The sequence below is a fragment of the Piliocolobus tephrosceles genome, chromosome 21, assembly GCF_002776525.5.
Source record: "Piliocolobus tephrosceles isolate RC106 chromosome 21, ASM277652v3, whole genome shotgun sequence".
Lineage (NCBI taxonomy): Eukaryota > Metazoa > Chordata > Mammalia > Primates > Cercopithecidae > Piliocolobus > Piliocolobus tephrosceles.
The window spans coordinates 47,813,427-47,832,952 of NC_045454.1; the positions used below are offsets into that span (position 1 = coordinate 47,813,427).

Here is a 19,526-nt window from a genome sequence, read left to right on the forward strand (position 1 = left end):
GTCTCAAAAAAAAGAAAAATAAATAAATAAATAAATAAACATAAAAACAAAGCAAAAAAAGAAGAAGAAAATTCTAGAACCTTCTGATGGCATTGGTGTGTTTTGCTTTCAGATAATTGGTTAAGTGCAGGCAGCCACACCTTTGACTTCCATTTCAACTTACCTCCCAGGCTTCCTTCTACCTTCAGCAGCAAATTTGGCCATGTCTTCTATTTCGTACAAGCTTCCTGCATGGGCCGGGAACACATTTTAGCCAAGAAGAGGATGTACTTATCGGTTCAAGGAACTTCCACCTTCCACAAAGAAACCCCATTGCAGGTACCGATGGGGGAAAGGCGGAGGTGGAAACGTTCTCCAAGCTCCAAGGAGGAAGAGGGAAGGTGGGCGGGCAGGGGACAGAGAAGGTCCCAAGGGAAGGAGGGAAGGGTGTTGGCAGCTTCTCAGGCCCTGAGATTTCACAAAAGGTGAGTCAGAAACCTTAGGGCAGCCGGAGGCCAAGGCTGCAGTGAGCCATGTTTGCACCACTGCACTCCAACCTGGGCGACAGAGCGAGACCCTGTCTCTAAAATAAAATAATATATATGTATATATTTTATTTATTTTTTGAGACGGAGTCTCGCTCCGTCGCCAGACTGAAGTGCAGAGGCATGATCTCGGCTCACTGCAACGTCCGCCTCCCAGGTTCAAGCGATTCTCGTGCCTCAGCCTCCTGAGTAGCTGGGATTACAGACTGGCGCCACCACGCCCAGCTAATTTTTGTATTTTTAGTACAGACAGGGTTTCACCATGTTGGCAAGGCTGGTCTCGAACTCCTGACCTCAGGTGATCCGCCTGCCTCAGCCTCCCAAAGTGTTGGGATTACAGGCATAAGCCACCATGTCAGGCCAACATTTTTTAAGAAAAGAAACAAGGGCAGGAACTAAGCCAGTGGTTTTCAACTGGGGCTGTTTTATCTCCATAAGGGACATTTGGCAATGTCTGGAGACATCTGTGGTTGTCTCAATTTGGGGGGTGCTCCTGGCATGGAGTGAGTGGAGGCCAGGGATGCTGCTCAGCACCCTGCAGAGCCCAGGAGAGCCCCACCCAGGAGAATGGCCCAAATGTCCACTTGTCAAGGGGAAGACACGGCCCTGGGGAAAAGCCAAGAAGAGGCCCCACGGGGTGACCCTCAGGGTGGGAGAGAGACCTGGACACTCAGTAGCCCTCCAGCACTGACCTTGGAGCTCGCAGACAATAGAGGTGGTGGCCTCAGTCCAGGAGAAGGAAGGGCCGTGCAGCCTCCGCTTGGCTGAGTGTAGGACTCGTTCTGGGTCCCTTCCAGAGTCCAGGTGCAGAGGCGGAAGTTGAGGTGGGAGGAGGGACGTTGGCCAAAGTCACTTCACCTCTCCAGGGAGTGATTTGCCATCAGAGCATTGGGACAAGATGACAAATGTCAGAGGGCTGGCATTTTCTTTTCTTTTCCTTTTTTTTTTTTTTTTTTTTTTGAGATGGAGTCTCACTCTGTCACCCAGGCTGGAGTACAGTGGCATGATCTCGGCTCACTGCAACCTCCGCCTCCTAGGTTCAAGCAATTCTCACGCCTCAGCCTCCTGAGGAGGCTGGGATTACAGGCACCTGCCCCCAAGGCCAGCCAATTTTTTTCTATTTTTAATAGAGACAGGGTTTCACTATCTTGGCCAGGCTGGTCTTGAACTCCTGACCTTGTGATCCACCCTCCTTGGCCTCCCAAAGTACTGAGATTACAGGTGTGTGCCACCGTGCCCGGCCAGCAGTTTCTTTTTCCTTTTCTTTTCTTTTTTTTTTTCTGAGAGGGAGTCTTGCTCTGTCGCCCAGGCTGGAGTGCAGTGGCTGGGTCTCAGCTCACTGCAAGCTCCGCCTCCCAGCTTTATGCCATTCTCCCGCCTCAACCTCCCAAGTAGCTGGGACTACAGGCATCTGCCACCTCACCCAGCTAGTTTTTTTGTATTTTTTAGTAGAGACAGGGGTTTCACCATGTTAGCCAGGATGGTCTCGATCTCCTGACCTCGTGATCCGCCCATCTTGGCCTCCCAAAGTGCTGGGATTACAGCTTAAGCCACCGCGCCCGACCTCTTTTTTTTTTTTTTTTTTTGAGGGGCAGAGTCTCGCTCTGTCGCCCAGGCTGGAGTGCAGTGGCACAGTCTTGGCTCACTGCAAGCTCTGCCTCCCGGGTTCACGCCATTCTCCTGCCTCAGCCTCCCAAGTAGCTGGGACTACAGGCACCCGCCACCACGCCCGGATAATTTTTTTGTATTTTTAGTAGAGACGGGGATTCATAGTGTTAGGCAGGATGGTCTCGATCTCCTGACCTCGTGATCCACCCGCCTTGGCCTCCCAAAGTGTTGGGATTACAGGCGTGAGCCACCACGCCTGGCCCCATTGTTTTTCTTTTGATACAGAGTCTCACTCTGTCACCCAGGTGGGAGTGCAGTGGCACAATCTTGGCTCAATATAACCTCTGCCTCCCGGGTTCAAGTGATTCTCCTGCCTCAGCCTCTGGAGCAGCTGGGATTAGAGGTGCCCACCACCACGCCCAGCTAATTTTTGTATTTTTTAGTAGAGATGGGGTTTCGACATGTTGGCCAGGCTGGTCTCAAACTGACTTGAGATGATCCGCCTGCCTAGGCCTCCCAAAGTGCTGGGATTACAGGCGTGAGCCACTGCTCCTGGCCGGTACCTCTAAAAAAAAAAAGAGTAATAGCTCAGTTGGAAATAAAGGGACACTGGTAGCTCTTGGTACCTCTTGATACCTCCTTCAGGACCATGACAGGACTACCAGTTTTGTCTTGAGTTAGAGCAGCAGGTTCTTTCACACCTGCAGGGTCCTAACGCATGCTACGAATTTTCGAATAAGACTGCAGGGATTTAGAATGAAACCAGATGCAATTAAACTTCAGGAGAGGAGGGGGAGCTCCAGCTGCTCCTGAGAAGGCTGAAGAGAAGCCAGAGGCAGAAAAGTGGGAGGTGAGGTCAGAGGGGGTCAAGGGTCTGCTTGAGTTCTCAAAAAGGCAACATACCTGACCTCCTGCAGTATGTTTTTCTTTCTTTTCTCTTCTTTTTTGTTTTGTTTTGTTTTGTTGAGATGGAGTCTCACTCTGTCGCCCAGGCTGGAGTGCAGTGGCGCAATTTCGGCTCACTGTAACCTCTGCCTCCCGGGTTCACGCCATTCTCCTGCCTAAGCCTCCCAAGTAGCTGGGACTACGGGTGCCCACCACTACGCCTGGCTATTTTTCTTTTTGTATTTTTAGTAGAGACGGGGTTTCACCCTGTTAGCCAGGATGGTCTCGATTTCCTGACCTCGTGATCTGCCCTCCTCGGCCTCCCAAAGTGCTGGGATTACCCAGCCTTCTTCTTCTTCCTTTTTTTTTTTTTCTTTTTTTAGAGACAGGGTCTCACTATGTTGCCCAGGCTGGTCTTGAACTTCTGGGCTTGAGTGATCCTCCTCCCTTGGCCTCTCGAAAGTTCTGGGATTACAGGCGTGAGCCACCACCCCCAGCCAGCAATGTTTTCAAACCACAGGTCACAACCCAGTAGTGGGTTGCAAAAATCCATTTGGTGGAATACAAGCATTTTCTCTTCTTTTTTTTCTTCTTTTTTCTTTTCTTTTTTTTTTTTTTTTCGCTTTTTTTTTTTGAGACAGAGTCTCACTCTGTTGCTCAGGCTGGAGTGCAGGGCTGGATCTCAGCCTCACTGCACCCTTGGTCTCCCAGGTTCAAGTGATTCTCCTGCCTCAGCCTCCCGAGTAGCTGGGATTACAGGAGCATGCCACCACACCTGGTCAATGTTTGTATTTTTGCTAGAGATGGGGTTTCACCACATTGGCCAGGCTGGTCTCAAACTCCTGACCTCAGGTGATCCACCTGCCTCAGCCTCCCAAAATGCTGGGATTACAGGTGTGAGCCACTGTGCCTGGTCTTTTTTTATTTTTGTTTTTTGAGACGGAGTCTCACTCTTTTGCCAGGCTGGAGCAATCCCGGCTCACTGCAACCTCTGCCTCCCGGGTTCCAGTGATTCTCCTGCCTCAGCCTCCTGAGTAGCTGGAATTACAGGTGCCCGCCACCATGCCCCGCTAATTTTTGTATTTTTAGTAGAGATGGGGTTTCACCAAGTTGGACAGGATGGTCTCGATCTCTTGACCTCGTGATCTGCCCACCTCGGCTTCCCAAAGTGCTGGGAACGACTGGCCATATTTTTATAAAATGAAAGAATAGGCAAGAATATAAATAGGCAATATCAGAAAAAATCAATTTAGCAGGTTGCAACCATTTTTTTTAATAAGATAAAAGAACAGAACAGGCAATAAGTAGAATAAAAATATCAGAAATAACAATCTGCCATGTTGCAATCAACTTTTTTTTTTTTTTTTTTGAGACGGAGTCTTGCTCTGTCGCCCAGGCTGGGGTGCAGTGGCCGGATCTCAGCTCACTACAAGCTCCGCCTCCTGGATTTACGCCATTCTCCTGCCTCAGCCTCCTGAGTAGCTGGGACTACAGGCGCCCACCACCTCGCCCGGCTAGTTTTTTGTATTTTTAGTAGAGACGGGGTTTCACTGGGTTAGCCAGGATGGTCTCAATCGCCTGACCTCGTGATCCGCTCGTCTTGGCCTCCCAAAGTGCTGGGATTACAGGCTTGAGCCACCACGCCCAGCCTGCAATCAACTTTTTAAAAATAAAAGCAGGCCAGGCACTTTGGGAGGCCAAGGCAGACAGATCAACTGAGGTCAGGAGTTCAAGATCAGCCTGGCCAAAGTGGTGAAACGCCGTCTCCACTAAAAATACAAAAATTAGCCAGGCGTAGTGGCGCGCACCTGTAATCCCAGCTCCTTGAGAGGCTGAGGCAGGAGAATTGCTTGAACCTGGGAGGCAGAGGTTGTAGCGAGCCGAGATTTTACCATTGCACTCCAGCCTGGGTGACAGAGCAAGATTCCATCTCAAAGAAAATAAAATAAAAATAAAAGCAAAGAACAGACTATGTCAGAAAATATAAATTTTGTGAGTTTCAATGAATTTTGTTTATTAAATCCATGAATAGGGTGAGGCGCGGTGGCTCATGCCTGTAATCCCAGCACTTTGAGAGGCTGAAGCGGGAGGACTGCTTGAGCCCAGGGGTTTGAGACTAGCCTGGACAACATAGTGAGACGTTATTTCAAAAAAAAAAAAAAAAAGCTGGGGTGTGGTGGCACGCATGCCTGTGGTCCCAGCTACTTGGGATGCTGATGGCGGGGGATAACTTGAGCCCAGGAGGTCAAGGCTGCAGTGAGCCATGAGTTCACCATTGCACTCCAGGCTGCAAACAAAAACAAAAACAAAAACAAAAAAACAAAGGCCAGCCGGGCACGGTGGCTCAAGCCTGTAATCCCAGCACTTTGGGAGGCCGAGACGGGCGGATCACGAGGTCAGGAGATCGAGACCATCCTGGCTAACACGGTGAAACCCCGTCTCTACTAAAAAATACAAAAAACTAGCCGGGCGAGGTGGCGGGCGCCTGTAGTCCCAGCTACTCAGGAGGCTGAGGCAGGAGAAAGGCGTAAATCCAGGAGGCGGAGCTTGCAGTGAGCTGAGATCCAGCCACTGCACTCCAGCCTGGGCGGCAGAGCGAGACTCCGTCTCAAACAAAAACAAAAACAAAAAAAAAACAGGGGCCAGGAGCGGTGGCTCACGCCTGTAATCCTAGCACTTTAGGAGGCTGAGGCGGGCAAATCACGAGTTCAGGAGATCGAGACCATCCTGGCTAACACAGTGAAACCCCATCTCTACTAAAAATGCAAAAATTAGCCGGGCGTGGTGGCGCACGCCAGTAATCCCAGCTACTCAGGAGGCTGAGGCAGGAGAATCACTTGAATCCAGGAAGCAGACGTTGCAGTGAGCCGAGATCACACCATTGCACTCCCACTTGGGCAACAAGAGCAAAACTTCATCTCAAAAAAAAGAAGAAGAAGAAGAAAGAAAGAGGCCGGGTGTGGTGGCTCACGCCTGTAATCCCAGCACTTTGGGAGGCCGAGGCAGGTGGATCACGAGGTCAGGAGATCAAGACCATCCTGGCTAACACTGTGAAACCCCGTCACTACTAAAAATACAAAACATTAGCCGGGCGTGGTGGCGGGCGCCTGTAGTCCCAGCTACTCGGGAGGCTGAGGCAGGAGAATGGCGTGAACCTGGAAGGCGGAGCTTGCAGTGAGCCGAGATCGCGCCACTGTACTCCAGCCTCAGCGACAGAGCGAGACTCCATCTCAAAAAAAAAAAGAAAGAAGGAAAGAAAAAATTGATATTCAGAATGGTAAATAACCTTGATGCAGGGACACTGGGAGAGGCCGGGTGCAGTGGCTCACACCTGTAATCCCAACACTTTGGGAGGCTGAGGCGGGCAGATCACCTGAGGTCGGGAGTTCATGACCAGCCTGGCCAACATGGCGAAACCCCACATCTACTAAAAATACAAAAATTAGCTGGATGTGGTGGCATGCACTTGTAGCTCCAGGTACTCAGGAGGTGGAGGCAGGAGAATCACTTGAACCCGGGAGGCGGAGGTTGCGGTGAGCCGAGATCACACACCACTGCACTCCAGCCTGGGCGACAGAGCAAGACTCTATCTCCAAAAAAAACAAAAAAAAACAAAAACAAAAAACCAAAACATACTGGGAGATGGGAGATGACTCCAGGTTTTTCGCTGCAAAATCCCTAGGGCTCCAGATTTCATCTTAACGCCTCTTCCTTAACGAAAGTCCCCAAAGCTCCAGAGGCTTTTTATTTGTATTTTATTTTTGAGATGGAGTCTTGCTCTGTAGCACTGGCTAGAGTGCAATAGCATAATCTCGACTCACTGCACCCTCCACCTCCCGGATTCAAGAGAGTCTCCTGCCTCAGCCTCCTGAGTAGCTGGGATTACAGGCATGCACCATCACACTCAGCTAGTTTTTGTATTTTTAGTAGAGACAGGGGTTTCACCATATTGGTCAGGCTGGTCTCGAACTCCTGACCTCGTGATCCTCCCACCTCAGCCTCCCAAAGTGCTGGGATTATAGGCATGAGCCACCACGCCCGGCCAGCCCCAGAGGCTTTGAGGAGTTCCCAGGGTGGATCAGGCAGGCGAGTGGATTGTGTGGTCCTGGTCCCTCACGGTTGTCTGTTTCTGTTCCCCCACATCCTCCTCTTCTAGAACCCCTTGCTGGTGGAGGCCGAGGAGAAAGTCTCCTACAACTGCTGCCGCCAGGGCACCATCTGCTTGCAAATCCAAATGGAAAAGAACACCTTCACGCCAGGAGAGAAGGTTGTCTTCACGACAGAAATCAACAACCAGACCAGCAAATGCATCAAGACGGTCATATTCGCCCTGTATGCTCACGTTCAGTACGAGGGCTTTACGCCCGGCGCGGAGAGGCGGTCTCGGCTGGACAGCAGCGAGCTTCTGCGGCAGGAGGCCAACACCCCCATGACCCGCTTCAACACCACCAAGATCGTCAGCACCTTCAACCTCCCACTGCTGCTGTCCGTCAGCAGCAGCACACAGGACCGGGAGATCATGCACACTCGCTACGAGCTGGTCATCACCGTGCACCTGCCCTGGTCCCTGACCAGCCTCAAGGCCAAGGTTCCCATCATCATCACCAGCGCCTCGGCGGACTCTGCCAGCTGCCAGTCGTCAGAGGACGGAGTGTTACCCGTGAGCCCAGATCACCAGAATTAAGTGCCCAAACTTTTAAATATTAAAAGCTTTATTAGTCTCTACCGGGAGGAAGCTCTCTGTCTTGCACAGGTGACTCTCAGATGAGTCAAGGTGTGGGCAACACGTTGTCTGCAGCCTCCCCGAGCTCTAGCAGTTTAGGTGTCCGTGTCTCCCATCTGTAGAACTATCACCGAATGCCTGGAATGGACCAAGGAAACTGGGAGGGTCTCCCAGGACCCAAATCCGGCCTATCCCTCCTTTTCCACCCTGAGTCTGCCCCCGCCTACTGGGGTCTCACAGTGCCAAGACCAGGGGTCCTACTTGGGGGGAATTCTCCCCTCTGCTAATGTCTGTCTGTATTGACCATCACAACTGCAGGGGATTGGGGGAGAAGAGAGTCCTACTGGCGTGGAGGGGGTGGAGGCCAGGGACGCTGTTCAGCACCCTGCAGTGTCCAGGACGGCTCCCCACAATCAGGAATTGTTTACCCTGAATGTCAACAGTACCAAAGGGGTTGGGCATGGTGGCTCATTCCTGTAATCCCAGGACTTTAGGAGGCCATGGTAGGAGGATCGTTTGAGACCAGGAGTTTGACACCAGCCTGGGCAACATTGTGAGACCCCCATCTCTACAAAAAAAAAAAAAAAAGAAAAAGAAAAATTGGCTGGGCGTGGTGGCTCATGCCTGTAATCCCAGCACTTTGGGAGGCTGAGGCGGGTGGATCACGAGGTCAGGAGATCAAGACCATCCTGGCTAACACAGTGAAACCCCATCTCTACTAAAAATACAAAAAATTAGCCGGGCGTAGTGGCGGGCACCTGTAGTCCCAGCTATTCGGGAGGCTGAGGCAGAAGAATGGCGTGAACCCGGGACCGGGAGGCGGAGCTTGCAGTGAGCCGAGATCGTGCCACTGCACTCCAGCCTGGGCGACAGAGCGAGACACGGTCTCAAAAAAAAAAAAATTCAAAAGGAAAATTAGCCGGGTGTGGTGGTGGGCACCTGTAGTCCCAGCTACTTGAGAGGCTGGGGAGGGAGAATGGCATGAACCAGGGAGGCGGAGCTTGCAGTGAGCCACTATCACGCCACTGAACTCCAGCCTGGGTGACAGTGCAAGACTCTGTCTCAAAAAAAAAAAAAAAAAATTAGCTGGGTGTGATGGTGCTCACCTGTAATCCCAGCTCCTCAGGAGGCTGAGGTAGGAGAATCTCTTGAACCTGGGAGGCTGAGATTGCAGTGAGCCAAGAATGTGCCACTGCACTCCAGCCTGGGTGACAGTGCAAGAGTCAGTGTAAATATACATATATATGTGTGTATATATATGTTTATATGTATATATGTGTATATGTACATATGTGTGTATATATGTATATATGTGTATGTGTATATATGTGTGTATATGTGTACATATGTATATGTGTGTATATGTGTAATATATGTGTATGTATGTATATGTGTATATATGTATATGTGTGTATATGTATATGTGTGTATGTATGTATATTTGGGTATGTATATATGTGTGTATATGTATATATGTGTATATGTGTATGTGTATATATATGTGTATATGTGTATATATGTATATGACAGGATCATATACATATATATGTATATGAAAAATTAGCTGGCTGTAGTAGCACACACCTGTCGTCCCAGCTATTCAGGAGGCTGAGGCAGGAGGATCACTTGAGCCCAGGAGGTCGAGGCTGCAGTGAGCCATGATCATGCCACTTCTCTCCAGCCTGGGTGAGAGAAAGACCCTGTCTGAAAAAAAAAAATTAATTAAAAAAAAAAAAAAACACCCATGATATCACAGTAAAAAGGAGGAGAAACTGTGTGCTGGTATAATTCACAGAGGTTGCTGTTGAGCCCCGGGGCTGCTCTGTGGGTCTCATACCCGAGTCGAATCCTGTGTCTCCTCTGCCTACAGCAGCTTAGGCTTCCTCCCCCACACTTGGGATCAATGCCAAAGTCTTCCTAGTGATGGGCCTGTGCCATCTGCCCACATGCAATCCATCAATAAGCCATAGGGCTTCTGTCTCCACACTTCCCAGAATCTCCCACTTCTCCCCTTCCCCTGCCTCTACCCTGCTCTGGTCCACCTTTTTTGGTTTTGTGTTGTTTTTGACATGGAGTCTCCGTCTGTCTCCCAGGCTGCAGTACAGTGGTTTGATCTTGACTCACTGCAACCCCCACCTCCTGGATTCAAGCGATTCTCCTGCCTCAGCCTCCTGGGACACCGTGCCCAACCTAAATTGGATTTTAGAGGAACAATAGAAATATTTAGTGTAAGTATATCCCATGCAATATTTAGGATATAGTTATGCTTAAAAATCATTCACTGATGGCCAGGCGCAGTGGCTCACATCTATAATACCAGCACTTTGGGAGGCTGAGGCAGGTAGATCACTTGAGGTCAGGAGGTCAAGACCTGCCTGGCCAACATGGAGAAAACCCATCTATACAAAAATTAGCCAGGCATGCTGACAGCCGCCTGTAGTCGCAGCTACTCGGGAGGCTGAGGCAGGAGAATCACTCGAATCTCGTAGGCGGAGGTTGCAGTGAGCTGAGATCGCTTGCCCTCCAGCCTAGGTGACGAGTGAAACTCCATCTCAAAATATATATATATAGTTTATCTGAAATTCTGATTTAATTGGGCATCCTGGATTTTACCTAGCACTTGTATTCCTGGAGCAACTCAAGGACTCTCAACATCAAACAGGCCATCCCATTCTTCCACTGAAAATCTCCATCAGGTCTCTATGGCATTTGAAGTAAAATCCAAAAGGCCTGGCTTCGCCTGCAAGGCCCTGCATGCCTGAAATGAAACAGTGGCTGAGGCTGGGTGTGGTGGCTCACGCCTATAATCCCAGCACTTTGGGAGGCCAAGGTGGGCAGATGTCTTAGGGTCAGGAGTTTGAGACCAGACTGGCCAACATAGCGAGACCCTGCGTCTATTTTTCAATTTTTCTCTTTTCTTTTTTTTTTTTTGAGATGGAGTCTCGCTCTGTCGCCCAGGCTGGAGTGCGGTGGCGCGATCTCGGCTCACTACAAGCTCTGCCTCCTGGGTTTACACCATTCTCCTGCCTCAGCCTCCTGAGTAGCTGGGACTACAGGTGCGCGCCATCTCGCCCGGCTAGTTTTTTGTATTTTTAGTAGAGACGGGGTTTCACCGTGTAGACAAGGATGGTCTCGATCTCCTGACCTCGTGATCCACCCGTCTCGGCCTCCCAAAGTGCTGGGATTACAGGCTTGAGCCACCGCGCCCGGCCTCTTTTTTTTTTTTGAGATGGAGTCTAGCTCTGTTGCCCAGGCTGGAGTGCAGTGGTGCAATCTTGACTCACTGCAAGCTCCGCCTCCCAGGTTCACGCCATTGTCCTGCCTCAGCCTCCTGAGTAGCTACAACTACAGGCACCCGCCACCATGCCCAGCTAATTTTTTGTATTTTAGTAGAGACAGGGTTTCACCGTGTTAGCCAGGATGGTCTCGATCTCCTGACCTCATGATCCGCCTGCCTCGGCCTCCCAAAGTGCTGGGATTACAGTCGTGAGCCACCTCATCCAGCCAATTTTTCTTAATAATAGTAAAATTAAATTAAATTAAATTTTAAAAAGAGTGGTCCAGGGTTTGTCTTCTTGGGGGAATGGCCCTGAAATACTTCTCCAGCCACCTTCCAACTGCAACATATTGGTACCTCCCTCCCTGTTGCTGCAGGGTGTCTGTCAACCCTGCAGCCACGACACATTTGCACTTAAATGATGGCCCCTGCCACATTCCAGAAGATTCTGGAAGACCCAGCCTCTCCATAGGGTGGAACCAACGAAGACATTTAGTTTATTTATTTATTTATTTATTTGAGACAGTGTCTCACTGTGTTGCCAGGCTGGAGTGCAGTAGTGCGATCTCGGCTCACTACAACCTCCGCCTCCCGGGTTCAAGCGATTCTCCTGCCTCAGCCTCCCTAGTAGCTGGGGTTACAGATGCCTGCCACCACGCCCAGCTAATTTTTGAATTTTTAGTAGAGACGGGGTTTCACCACGTTGGCCAGGATGGTCTCAATCTCCTGACCTCGTGATCCACCCGCCTCGGCCTCCTGAAGTGCTGGGATTACAGGCATGAGCCACTGTGCCTGGCCCTTTTTTTTTTTTTTTTTGAGATGGAGTTTCACTCTTGTTGCCCAGGCTGGAGTGCAATGGCATGATCACGGCTCACCACAACCTCTGCTTCCCGGGTTCAAGGAATTCTCCTGCCTCAGTCTTCTGAGTAGCTGGGATTACAGGTGGATGCCACCATGCCCGCCTAATTTTTGTATTTTTAGTAGAGATGGGGTTTCGCCATGTTGGCCAGGCTGGTCTCAAACTTCTGACCTCAAGTGAACTGCCCGCCTCGGCCTCCCAAAGTGCTGGGATTGTAGGCATAAGCCATCGCGCCCCACGGGATTCATGTCTCCTTTTCTTTCTTTCTTTCTTTCTTTTTTTTTTTTTTTTTTTGAGATGGAGTCTCGCTCTGTTACCCAGGTTGGAATGCAGTGGCTCGATCTTGGCTAACTGCAACCTCTGCCTCCCCGGTTCAAGCGATTCTCCTGCTCATCCTCCCGAGTAGCTGGGATTACAGGCACCTGCCACCATGCCCAGCTAATTTTTGTATTTTTAGTAGAGATGGGGTTTCACCATTTCACCATATTGGCCATGCTGGTCTCGAACTCCTGATCTCATGATCCATCCGATTCTGCCTCCCAAAGTGCTGGGATTACAGGCATAAGTCACTGCACCCGGCATCTACTTCTTCTTTTTTTTTTTTTTTTTTGAGACGGAGTCTTGCTTTGTCGCCCGAGCTGGAGTGCAGTGGCCAGATCTCAGCTCACTGCAAGCTCCGCCTCCCGGATTTTCGCCATTCTCCTGCCTCAGCCTCCGGAGTAGCTGGGACTACAGGCGCCCGCCACCTCGCCCGGCTAGTTTTTTGTATTTTTTAGTAGAGACGGGGTTTCACAGTGTTAGCCAGGATGGTCTCGATCTCCTGACCTCGTGATCTGCCCGTCTCGGCCTCCCAAAGTGCTGGGATTATAGGCTTGAGCCACCGCGCCCGGCCATCTACTTCTTTTTAAAAGTTTCTTGTAGAGATGGGGTCTTTCGATGTTGCCCAGGCTGGTCTTGAACTCATGGGATCCAGCAATCCTCCTGCCTCGGCCTCCCAAAGTACTGTGATTGTAGGCAAGAGCCACCGCATTTAGTCAATTCATTTATATTTCTTCCTCTAAGCCAATGCTACTGATCATGAAAGCCACAAATGTAATTTTATTTTATTATTTTCTTTTTCAAATAGAGATGGGGGGGGGGGGTCTCGCTGTGTTGTCCAGGCTGGTCTTGAACTCCTGACCTCAAATGATGCTCCCATCTTGGCCTCCCAAAGTGCTGGGATTACAAGTGTGAGCCACCGCACCTGGCCACAAATGTAATTTTAAATTTCCTAGGCCAGGGGCAGTGGTTCATGCCTGTAATCCCAGCACTTTGGGAGGCCGAAGCAGGCAAATTACCTGAGGTCGGGAGTTCAGGACAGTCTGGCCAACACGGTGAAACCCAGTCTCTACTAAAAATACAAAAATTAGCCAGGTGTGGTGGCGCATGTCTGTAATCCCAGCTACTCGGGAGGCTGAGGCATGAGAATCGCTTGAATCCAGCTTGTGCAACAGAGCGAGACTCTGTCTCAAAAAAAAAAAAGGAAATGTTTGTTGGTTGAATAGTAACAATAGTGATCTAGGTCACATTTATTGGACCCTTGCTTTAAGCATGACACTGTCTCAAGCCCATTACCTGCATCATCTCATGTAGCCCAGACGGCAACCCCTGAGGAAGAGACCACTACCAATGCCCAGGAACTGAGGATCAGAGAGGTTCACTGATTTGCCTAAGGTCACACAGCAAACTCATTGCAGAGCCAGGACTTGAAACCAGTTCAACCAAATTGGTGATGTGAACCACTGTGGACGCTCACTGCTTGCCTAAACTCTGACAGTTAGGCTGATATGAACGACCCCAGGATGGGAAATGTATGTATGTATGTATGTATGTATTTTTAAGATGGAGTCTCACTCTGTCAACCAGGGTGGAGTGCAGTTGTGTGATTTCGGCTCACTGCAACCTCCACCTCCCAGGTTCAAGCGATTCTCCTGACTCGGCCTCCTGAGTAGATGGAATTATAGGTACGTGCCACCACAGCTGGCTAATTTTTGTATTTTTAGTAGAGGCAACATTTCACTATGTTGGCCTGGCTGGTCCTGAACTCCTGACCTCAAATGATCTGCCTGCCTCGGCCTCCCAAAGTGCTGGGCTTACAGGCATGAGTCACGATGCCCGTTGTGAGCCACCGCGCATAACTCTACATTAGGAGTGGATTCCTTCTCTGTGGCGGGGCCATCCTGGGCACTGAAGGGCGCTGAGCAGCATCCCTGGCCTCCACCCACTCCATATCAGGAGCAACCCCCAGTTGTGACAACCACAAATGTCCCCAGACATCACCCCATGTGCCCTGGAGGGCAGACTCACCCCTGGTTGAGAGCTACCCTGTACAGTATACACTTGGAGGCCTCTGTGGAGTTAATAGATCTGATAGTAAATACTATGCATGAGAATCCCAGTTCTGATGTTTATTTATTAATTATTGTTATTATTTTTTGCTTTGAGATGGAGTCTCACTCTGTCACTCAGAGTGGAGTGCAGTGGTACTATGCAGTGGTACAGCTCACTTAACCTCAAGCTCCTGGGCTCAGTCTACCCACCTCAGCCTCCCAAAGTGCTGGGATTATAAGCATGAGCCATCGCGCCCGGCCTCTGCTGTTTGTTGTTGTTGTTTTGAGACGGAGTCTTGCTGTTGCGGAGGCTGGAGTGCAGTGGCGCAATCTCGGCTCACCGCAACCTCCACCCTTGCCCTGTGTTCAAGCGATTCTTGTGCCTCAGCCTCCCAAGTAGTTGGGGTTACAGGCACCCACCACCACACCCGGCTGATTTTTGTATTTTCAGTAGAGACAGGGTTTCGCCGTGTTGTCCAGGCTGGTCTCACACTCCTCTACCTCAGGTGATTCACCCGCCTAGGCCTCCTGAAGTGCTGGGATTACAGGCACCCGCCACTACATCCGGTCAATTTTTGGATTTTTAGTAGAGACGGGGTTTCGCTGTGTTGTCCAGGCTGGTCTCACACTCCTGACCTCAGGTGATTCACCTGCCTCAGCCTCCGGAACTGCTGGGATTACAGGCGTGAGCCACAACGCCTGGTGTCAGCTGTTTATTTGCTGGATGACTTTGGGCCAGTTACTTGTTTCTGAGCCTCAGTTTCTCCATGTGTAAAAGGGGAATTCATTCCTAGCACCTTCCTCCGGAAGACACTGGATTAAACCAGCCAATGCATATAAATGGCCTGAACCCAAGTCACCACTCACTCCATAGGCACCACCATTACCCCAGTGGGACTCTTCTGGAAGATTCTGATCTGCTCTGCAGCACCGCCAGCGGGTCCCTGCCCCCTCCTCGCCAGCTGCCTCCCGCCTCCAGTCCCTAGACTCAGTGGACCACACAGGCGGGCGTTGAGGACACTTCCTGTGCAACAGCAGCGGTACCCGCCACGCCAGGTGGGCCAACGGGAGAATGCAGCTGGGGCCGCCCCACTTCCTGCCCCCGTGGAGGGGCCTCTCATTCTCCCTGGCCCCCACTCCCAAAATAACCCTCCCCCTCCCCGGGAACCAAAGTCACCCACACCAGCTGCAGCCTTCCACTTGGGGGACGTGGGACAGGCAGGGGACTAGCAGCTGCCACCACCACGGTGCCTGCCCCGCCAGGAACGTCCACCCCCTGCTGCCACCACCTCCGGCGTTCCAATCCCCAAAAGCGAGGGTGACCCGGCCTCCCTCATCGTCCGGGAAATATGAACTCCGGGGAAGCCGGGCCGGCGGGGAGGAGGGAACTCCTCGGCCACCTTAGTTGACCAGGGACCTTCCCTGACCCAAACCCCCAGGCCTGAGGTGCCCCCAGTTTTCACCTCGGGTGACTGTGTTGGGGAAAAGGGGCTGGTTGCCAGGACAACAGCCCCCCACCTCCGCCCGGGAACAAAGAGGCAGCCGGGAGAGCCAAGAACGGCCTGTTCTCTCCCCGCCAACGCGGCTGGCACATCCTGGCAGCTGGCACCAGGAGGGCTGTGCCCAGAGCCGCCAGGCCTGGCCACCCTGGACACGGCTTTCCAGGGAGGGGTTGGCTGGGGGGGATGGCTGCGGCCCCAAGGAATGGAGTTGCACGGCCCCATGGGATCTGATTCCCAGGCAGCTGCCCCAGGCCTCCGTCCTTCCCGGACCTGGACAAGGAATCTGCCTGACTGCCTGCAGGACTCCAGGGAGACCCAGGAAGTCTTAAATGTCGGCTCAGAGCCGGACGGGCCGCCAGGGCCGGAGGGAGCAGGAGACAATGGCCAGGTGGAGGCCTGGCCTGTGGTCCCTCCGGGCAGTCCACGGATGGGCATGTGAACCAGTAGGACACTCCTGGCCTAGGAGAGGGGACAGTGGGTCTCAGAGCTGCTCCCCTCCCCCACACCCGCCACCGCCTCGCAGGGGGCACCGGGCAGCTGGCGCCATGAGGGCCTGGGGGTGGGGACGGGCCAGTGCCTGCATGTTAAAAGACCCCTGGCTTCCTGCAGCGAGCCCAAATTGCCAGAGACAAAATCCTCTGCCTTCTCACCGTTGGGCCACAGCTGGTCAGGTGTCCACCGGTCGCTGGAGCCACAGTGTGGCGGGGGGCAACGTGGACAAGGCCTGGCTGAGTTGCCAGGTTAATTACAAGACAGGCAGTTAAATGAATTCTTGTTGTTGTTATTATTCTTGTTGTTGTTGTTTTTGTTTTGAGACGGAGTTTCACTTTTGTTGCCCAGGATGGAGTGCAATGGCGCGATCTCGGCTCACCGCAACCTCCACCTCCCGGGTTCAAGTGAGTCTCCTGCCTCAGTTTCCCGAGCACAGAGATTACAGGTGCATGTCACCACGTCCAGCTAATTTTTTGTATTTTTAGTAGAGACGGGGTCTCACCATGTTGGCCAGGCTGGTCGCGAACTCCTGACCTCAGGTGATCCACCCCTCTCTCCCCTCGGCCTCCCAAAGTGCTGGGGTGACAGGTGTGAGCCATCGCGCCCAGCCATTACTGCTATTTTTTGAGACAGAGTCTCCCTCTGTCACCCAGGCTGGAGTGTGGTGGCACGATCTTGGCTGACTGCAACCTCCGCCTCCCAGGTTCAAGGGATTCTCCTGCCTCAGCCTCCCAAGTAGCCGGAATTACAAACGTACGCCACCACGCCAGGCGGCTAATTTTTGTATTTTTAGCAGAGACGGGGTTTCACCATGTTGGCCAGGCTGGTCTCCAACTCCCGACCTCAAGTGATCTGCCCGCCTCGGCCTCCCAAAATGCTGAGATTACAGGCATGAGTCACTGTGCCTGGCCAAAACAAATTATTATTATTATTATTATTATTGTTATTATTATTTTGAGACAAGGTCTTGCTCTGTCACCCAGGCTGGAGCACAATGGTGCCATCATAGTTCACGGCAGCCCTGACCTCCTGGACTCAAGCAATCTTCCTGCCTCTGTCTCCCAAAGCACTGGGATTACAGGTGTGAGCCACTGAACTCCATTAAATGAACATTTTTTAGCATAGGTATGTCTCAAAATATTTGGAACATACTTATGCTATAAATTATTCACATGGCCAGGCGTGGTGGCTCACCCCTATAATCCCAGCACTTTGGGAGGCCAAAGTGGAAGGATTACTTGAGCCCAGGAGTTTAAGACTAGCCTGGGCAACATGGTGGGACCCCCACCTGTATGAAAAATACAAAAATTAGCCAGATGTGGTGGCATGCACCTGTCCTCTCAGCTACTTGGGAGGCTGAGGTAAGAGGATTGCTTAAGTCCAGGATGTCGAGGCTGCAGTGAGCCCTGATTGCACCACTGCACTCCAGCCTGAGCAATAGAGCAAGACCCTGTCTCAAAAGAAAAAAAAAAAAGGCTGGGCGTGGTGGCTCACCCCTGTAATCCCAGCACTTTGGGAGGCCGAGGCGGGCGGATCATGAGGTCAAAAGATCCAGACCATCCTGGCTAACACAGTGAAACCCCATCTCTACTGAAAATACAAAAAAATTAGCCGGGCATGGTGCCGGGTGCCTGTAGTCCCAGCTACTCAGGAGGCTGAGGCAGGAGAATGGCATGAACCCGGGAGGCAGAGCTTGCGGTGAGCCGAGATCGCACCACTGCACTCCAGCCTGGGCGACAAAGCGAGACTCCGTCTCAAAAAAAAAAAAGTGTAGGTGAGAGTTGCATTCCACCAGGTGTCCTGTATTTTTATTTGCTAACCCTGCAACCTTAGGACAGGGGTTCTGGAAGAGGCAAACTGAGTTCATCTTCATCCTTATCCCTCATCGTGCTCCTCTGCTGGGTCCCTGCCTCAAGGTTGGCCCTGCCCCCTGAACCCCGAACCCAAGGCCTGTGTCAGCCTCACCTGTCTACTTTCTGTCTGCAGTCTCTCTCTCCTCTGCCCGCACCCCCTGCAGACCCTCCACGGACCATCACCTCCCACTGGCCCCCGCAGATTCCCCAGGCCCCTGCCAGTCCCTGCATCTCACAGGCCCCTTCCCCAGAGGCCTGATGAGGGCCCTCCCCTGCTCTGAATCCAACATTGCTGCCCATTGCTCCCAAGACAAAGACCAGGCCCCGGCCAGGCGCGGTGGCTGATGCCTGTAATCCCAGTACCGTGGGAGGTCAAGGCGGGCAGATCACTTGAGTCCAGCAGTTCGAGACCAGCTTGGCCAATGTGGTGAAACCCCGTCTCTACTAAAAATACAAAAATTGACTGGGCATGTTGGCGGGCGCCTATAATTCCAGCTACTCGGGAGGCTAAGGCAGGAGAATCGCTTGAAACCAGGAAGTGAAGGTTGTAGTCAGCTGAGATCACGCCACCGCACTCCAGCTCAGATGACGGAGTGAAACTCTGTCTCAAATAAATAAATAGGCCAGGCGCGGTGGCTCAAGCCTGTAATCCCAGCACTTTGGGAGGCCGAGACGGGCGGATCACGAGGTCAGGAGATCAAGACCATCCTGGCTAACACGGTGAAACCCTGTCTCTGCTAAAAATACAAAAAAAAAAACTAGCCAGGCGAGGTGGCGGGCGCCTGTAGTCCCAGCTACTTGGGAGGCTGAGGCAGGAGAATGGCGTAAACCCGGGAGGTGGAGCTTGCAGTGAGCCGAGATCTGACCACTGCATTCCAGCCTGGGCGACAGAGTGAGACTCCGTCTCAAAATAAATAAATAATAAATAAATAAATAAAACTTTAAAAAATTAGAATATAAAAATGAGCCAGGCGTGGTCACACGCACCTGTAATCCCAGCTACTCGGGAGGCTGAGACAGGAGAATCTCTTGAACCCAGGAGGCAGGGGCTACAGTGACCCAAGATGGCGCCATTGTACTCCAGCCTGGGTGACAGAGCTAGACTTCATCTTAAAAAAAAAACAGGGGGCCGGGCGCGGTGGCTCAAGCCTCTAATCCCAGCACTTTGGGAGGCCGAGACGGGCGGATCACGAGGTCAGGAGATCGAGACCATCCTGGCTAACACGGTGAAACCCCGTCTCTACTAAAAATACAAAAAACTAGCCGGGCGAGGTGGTGGGCGCCTGTAGTCCCAGCTACTCAGGAGGCTGAGGCAGGAGAATGGCACGAACCCGGGAGGCGGAGCTTGCAGTGAGCTGAGATCCGGCCACTGCACTCCAGCCTGGGCGACAGAGCGAGACTCCGTCTCAGAAAAAAACAAACAAAAAAAAAAAA

General features: G+C 51.8%; 1 protein-coding gene across 3 annotated transcripts in view; it reads left to right on the forward strand.

The window, feature by feature from the left end:
* The window catches only part of ARRDC5 (arrestin domain containing 5), a 31,030-nt gene extending 22,717 nt beyond the window's left edge, over positions 1-8,313 (forward strand). Inside the window, exons 2-3 of one of the 3 annotated variants that reach the window (XM_031934764.1) lie at positions 113-318; positions 7,174-8,307. In XM_031934764.1, coding sequence (XP_031790624.1) covers positions 113-318; positions 7,174-7,701 — 734 coding nt within the window. In that variant the 3' untranslated portion in view covers positions 7,702-8,307. Of the gene's footprint in view, positions 1-112; positions 319-7,173 lie in introns of all 3 variants that reach the window. The other 2 variants (XM_031934763.1, XM_023185655.2) reach the window with 2 other exon arrangements.
* The last annotated feature ends 11,213 nt before the right edge of the window (positions 8,314-19,526 follow it).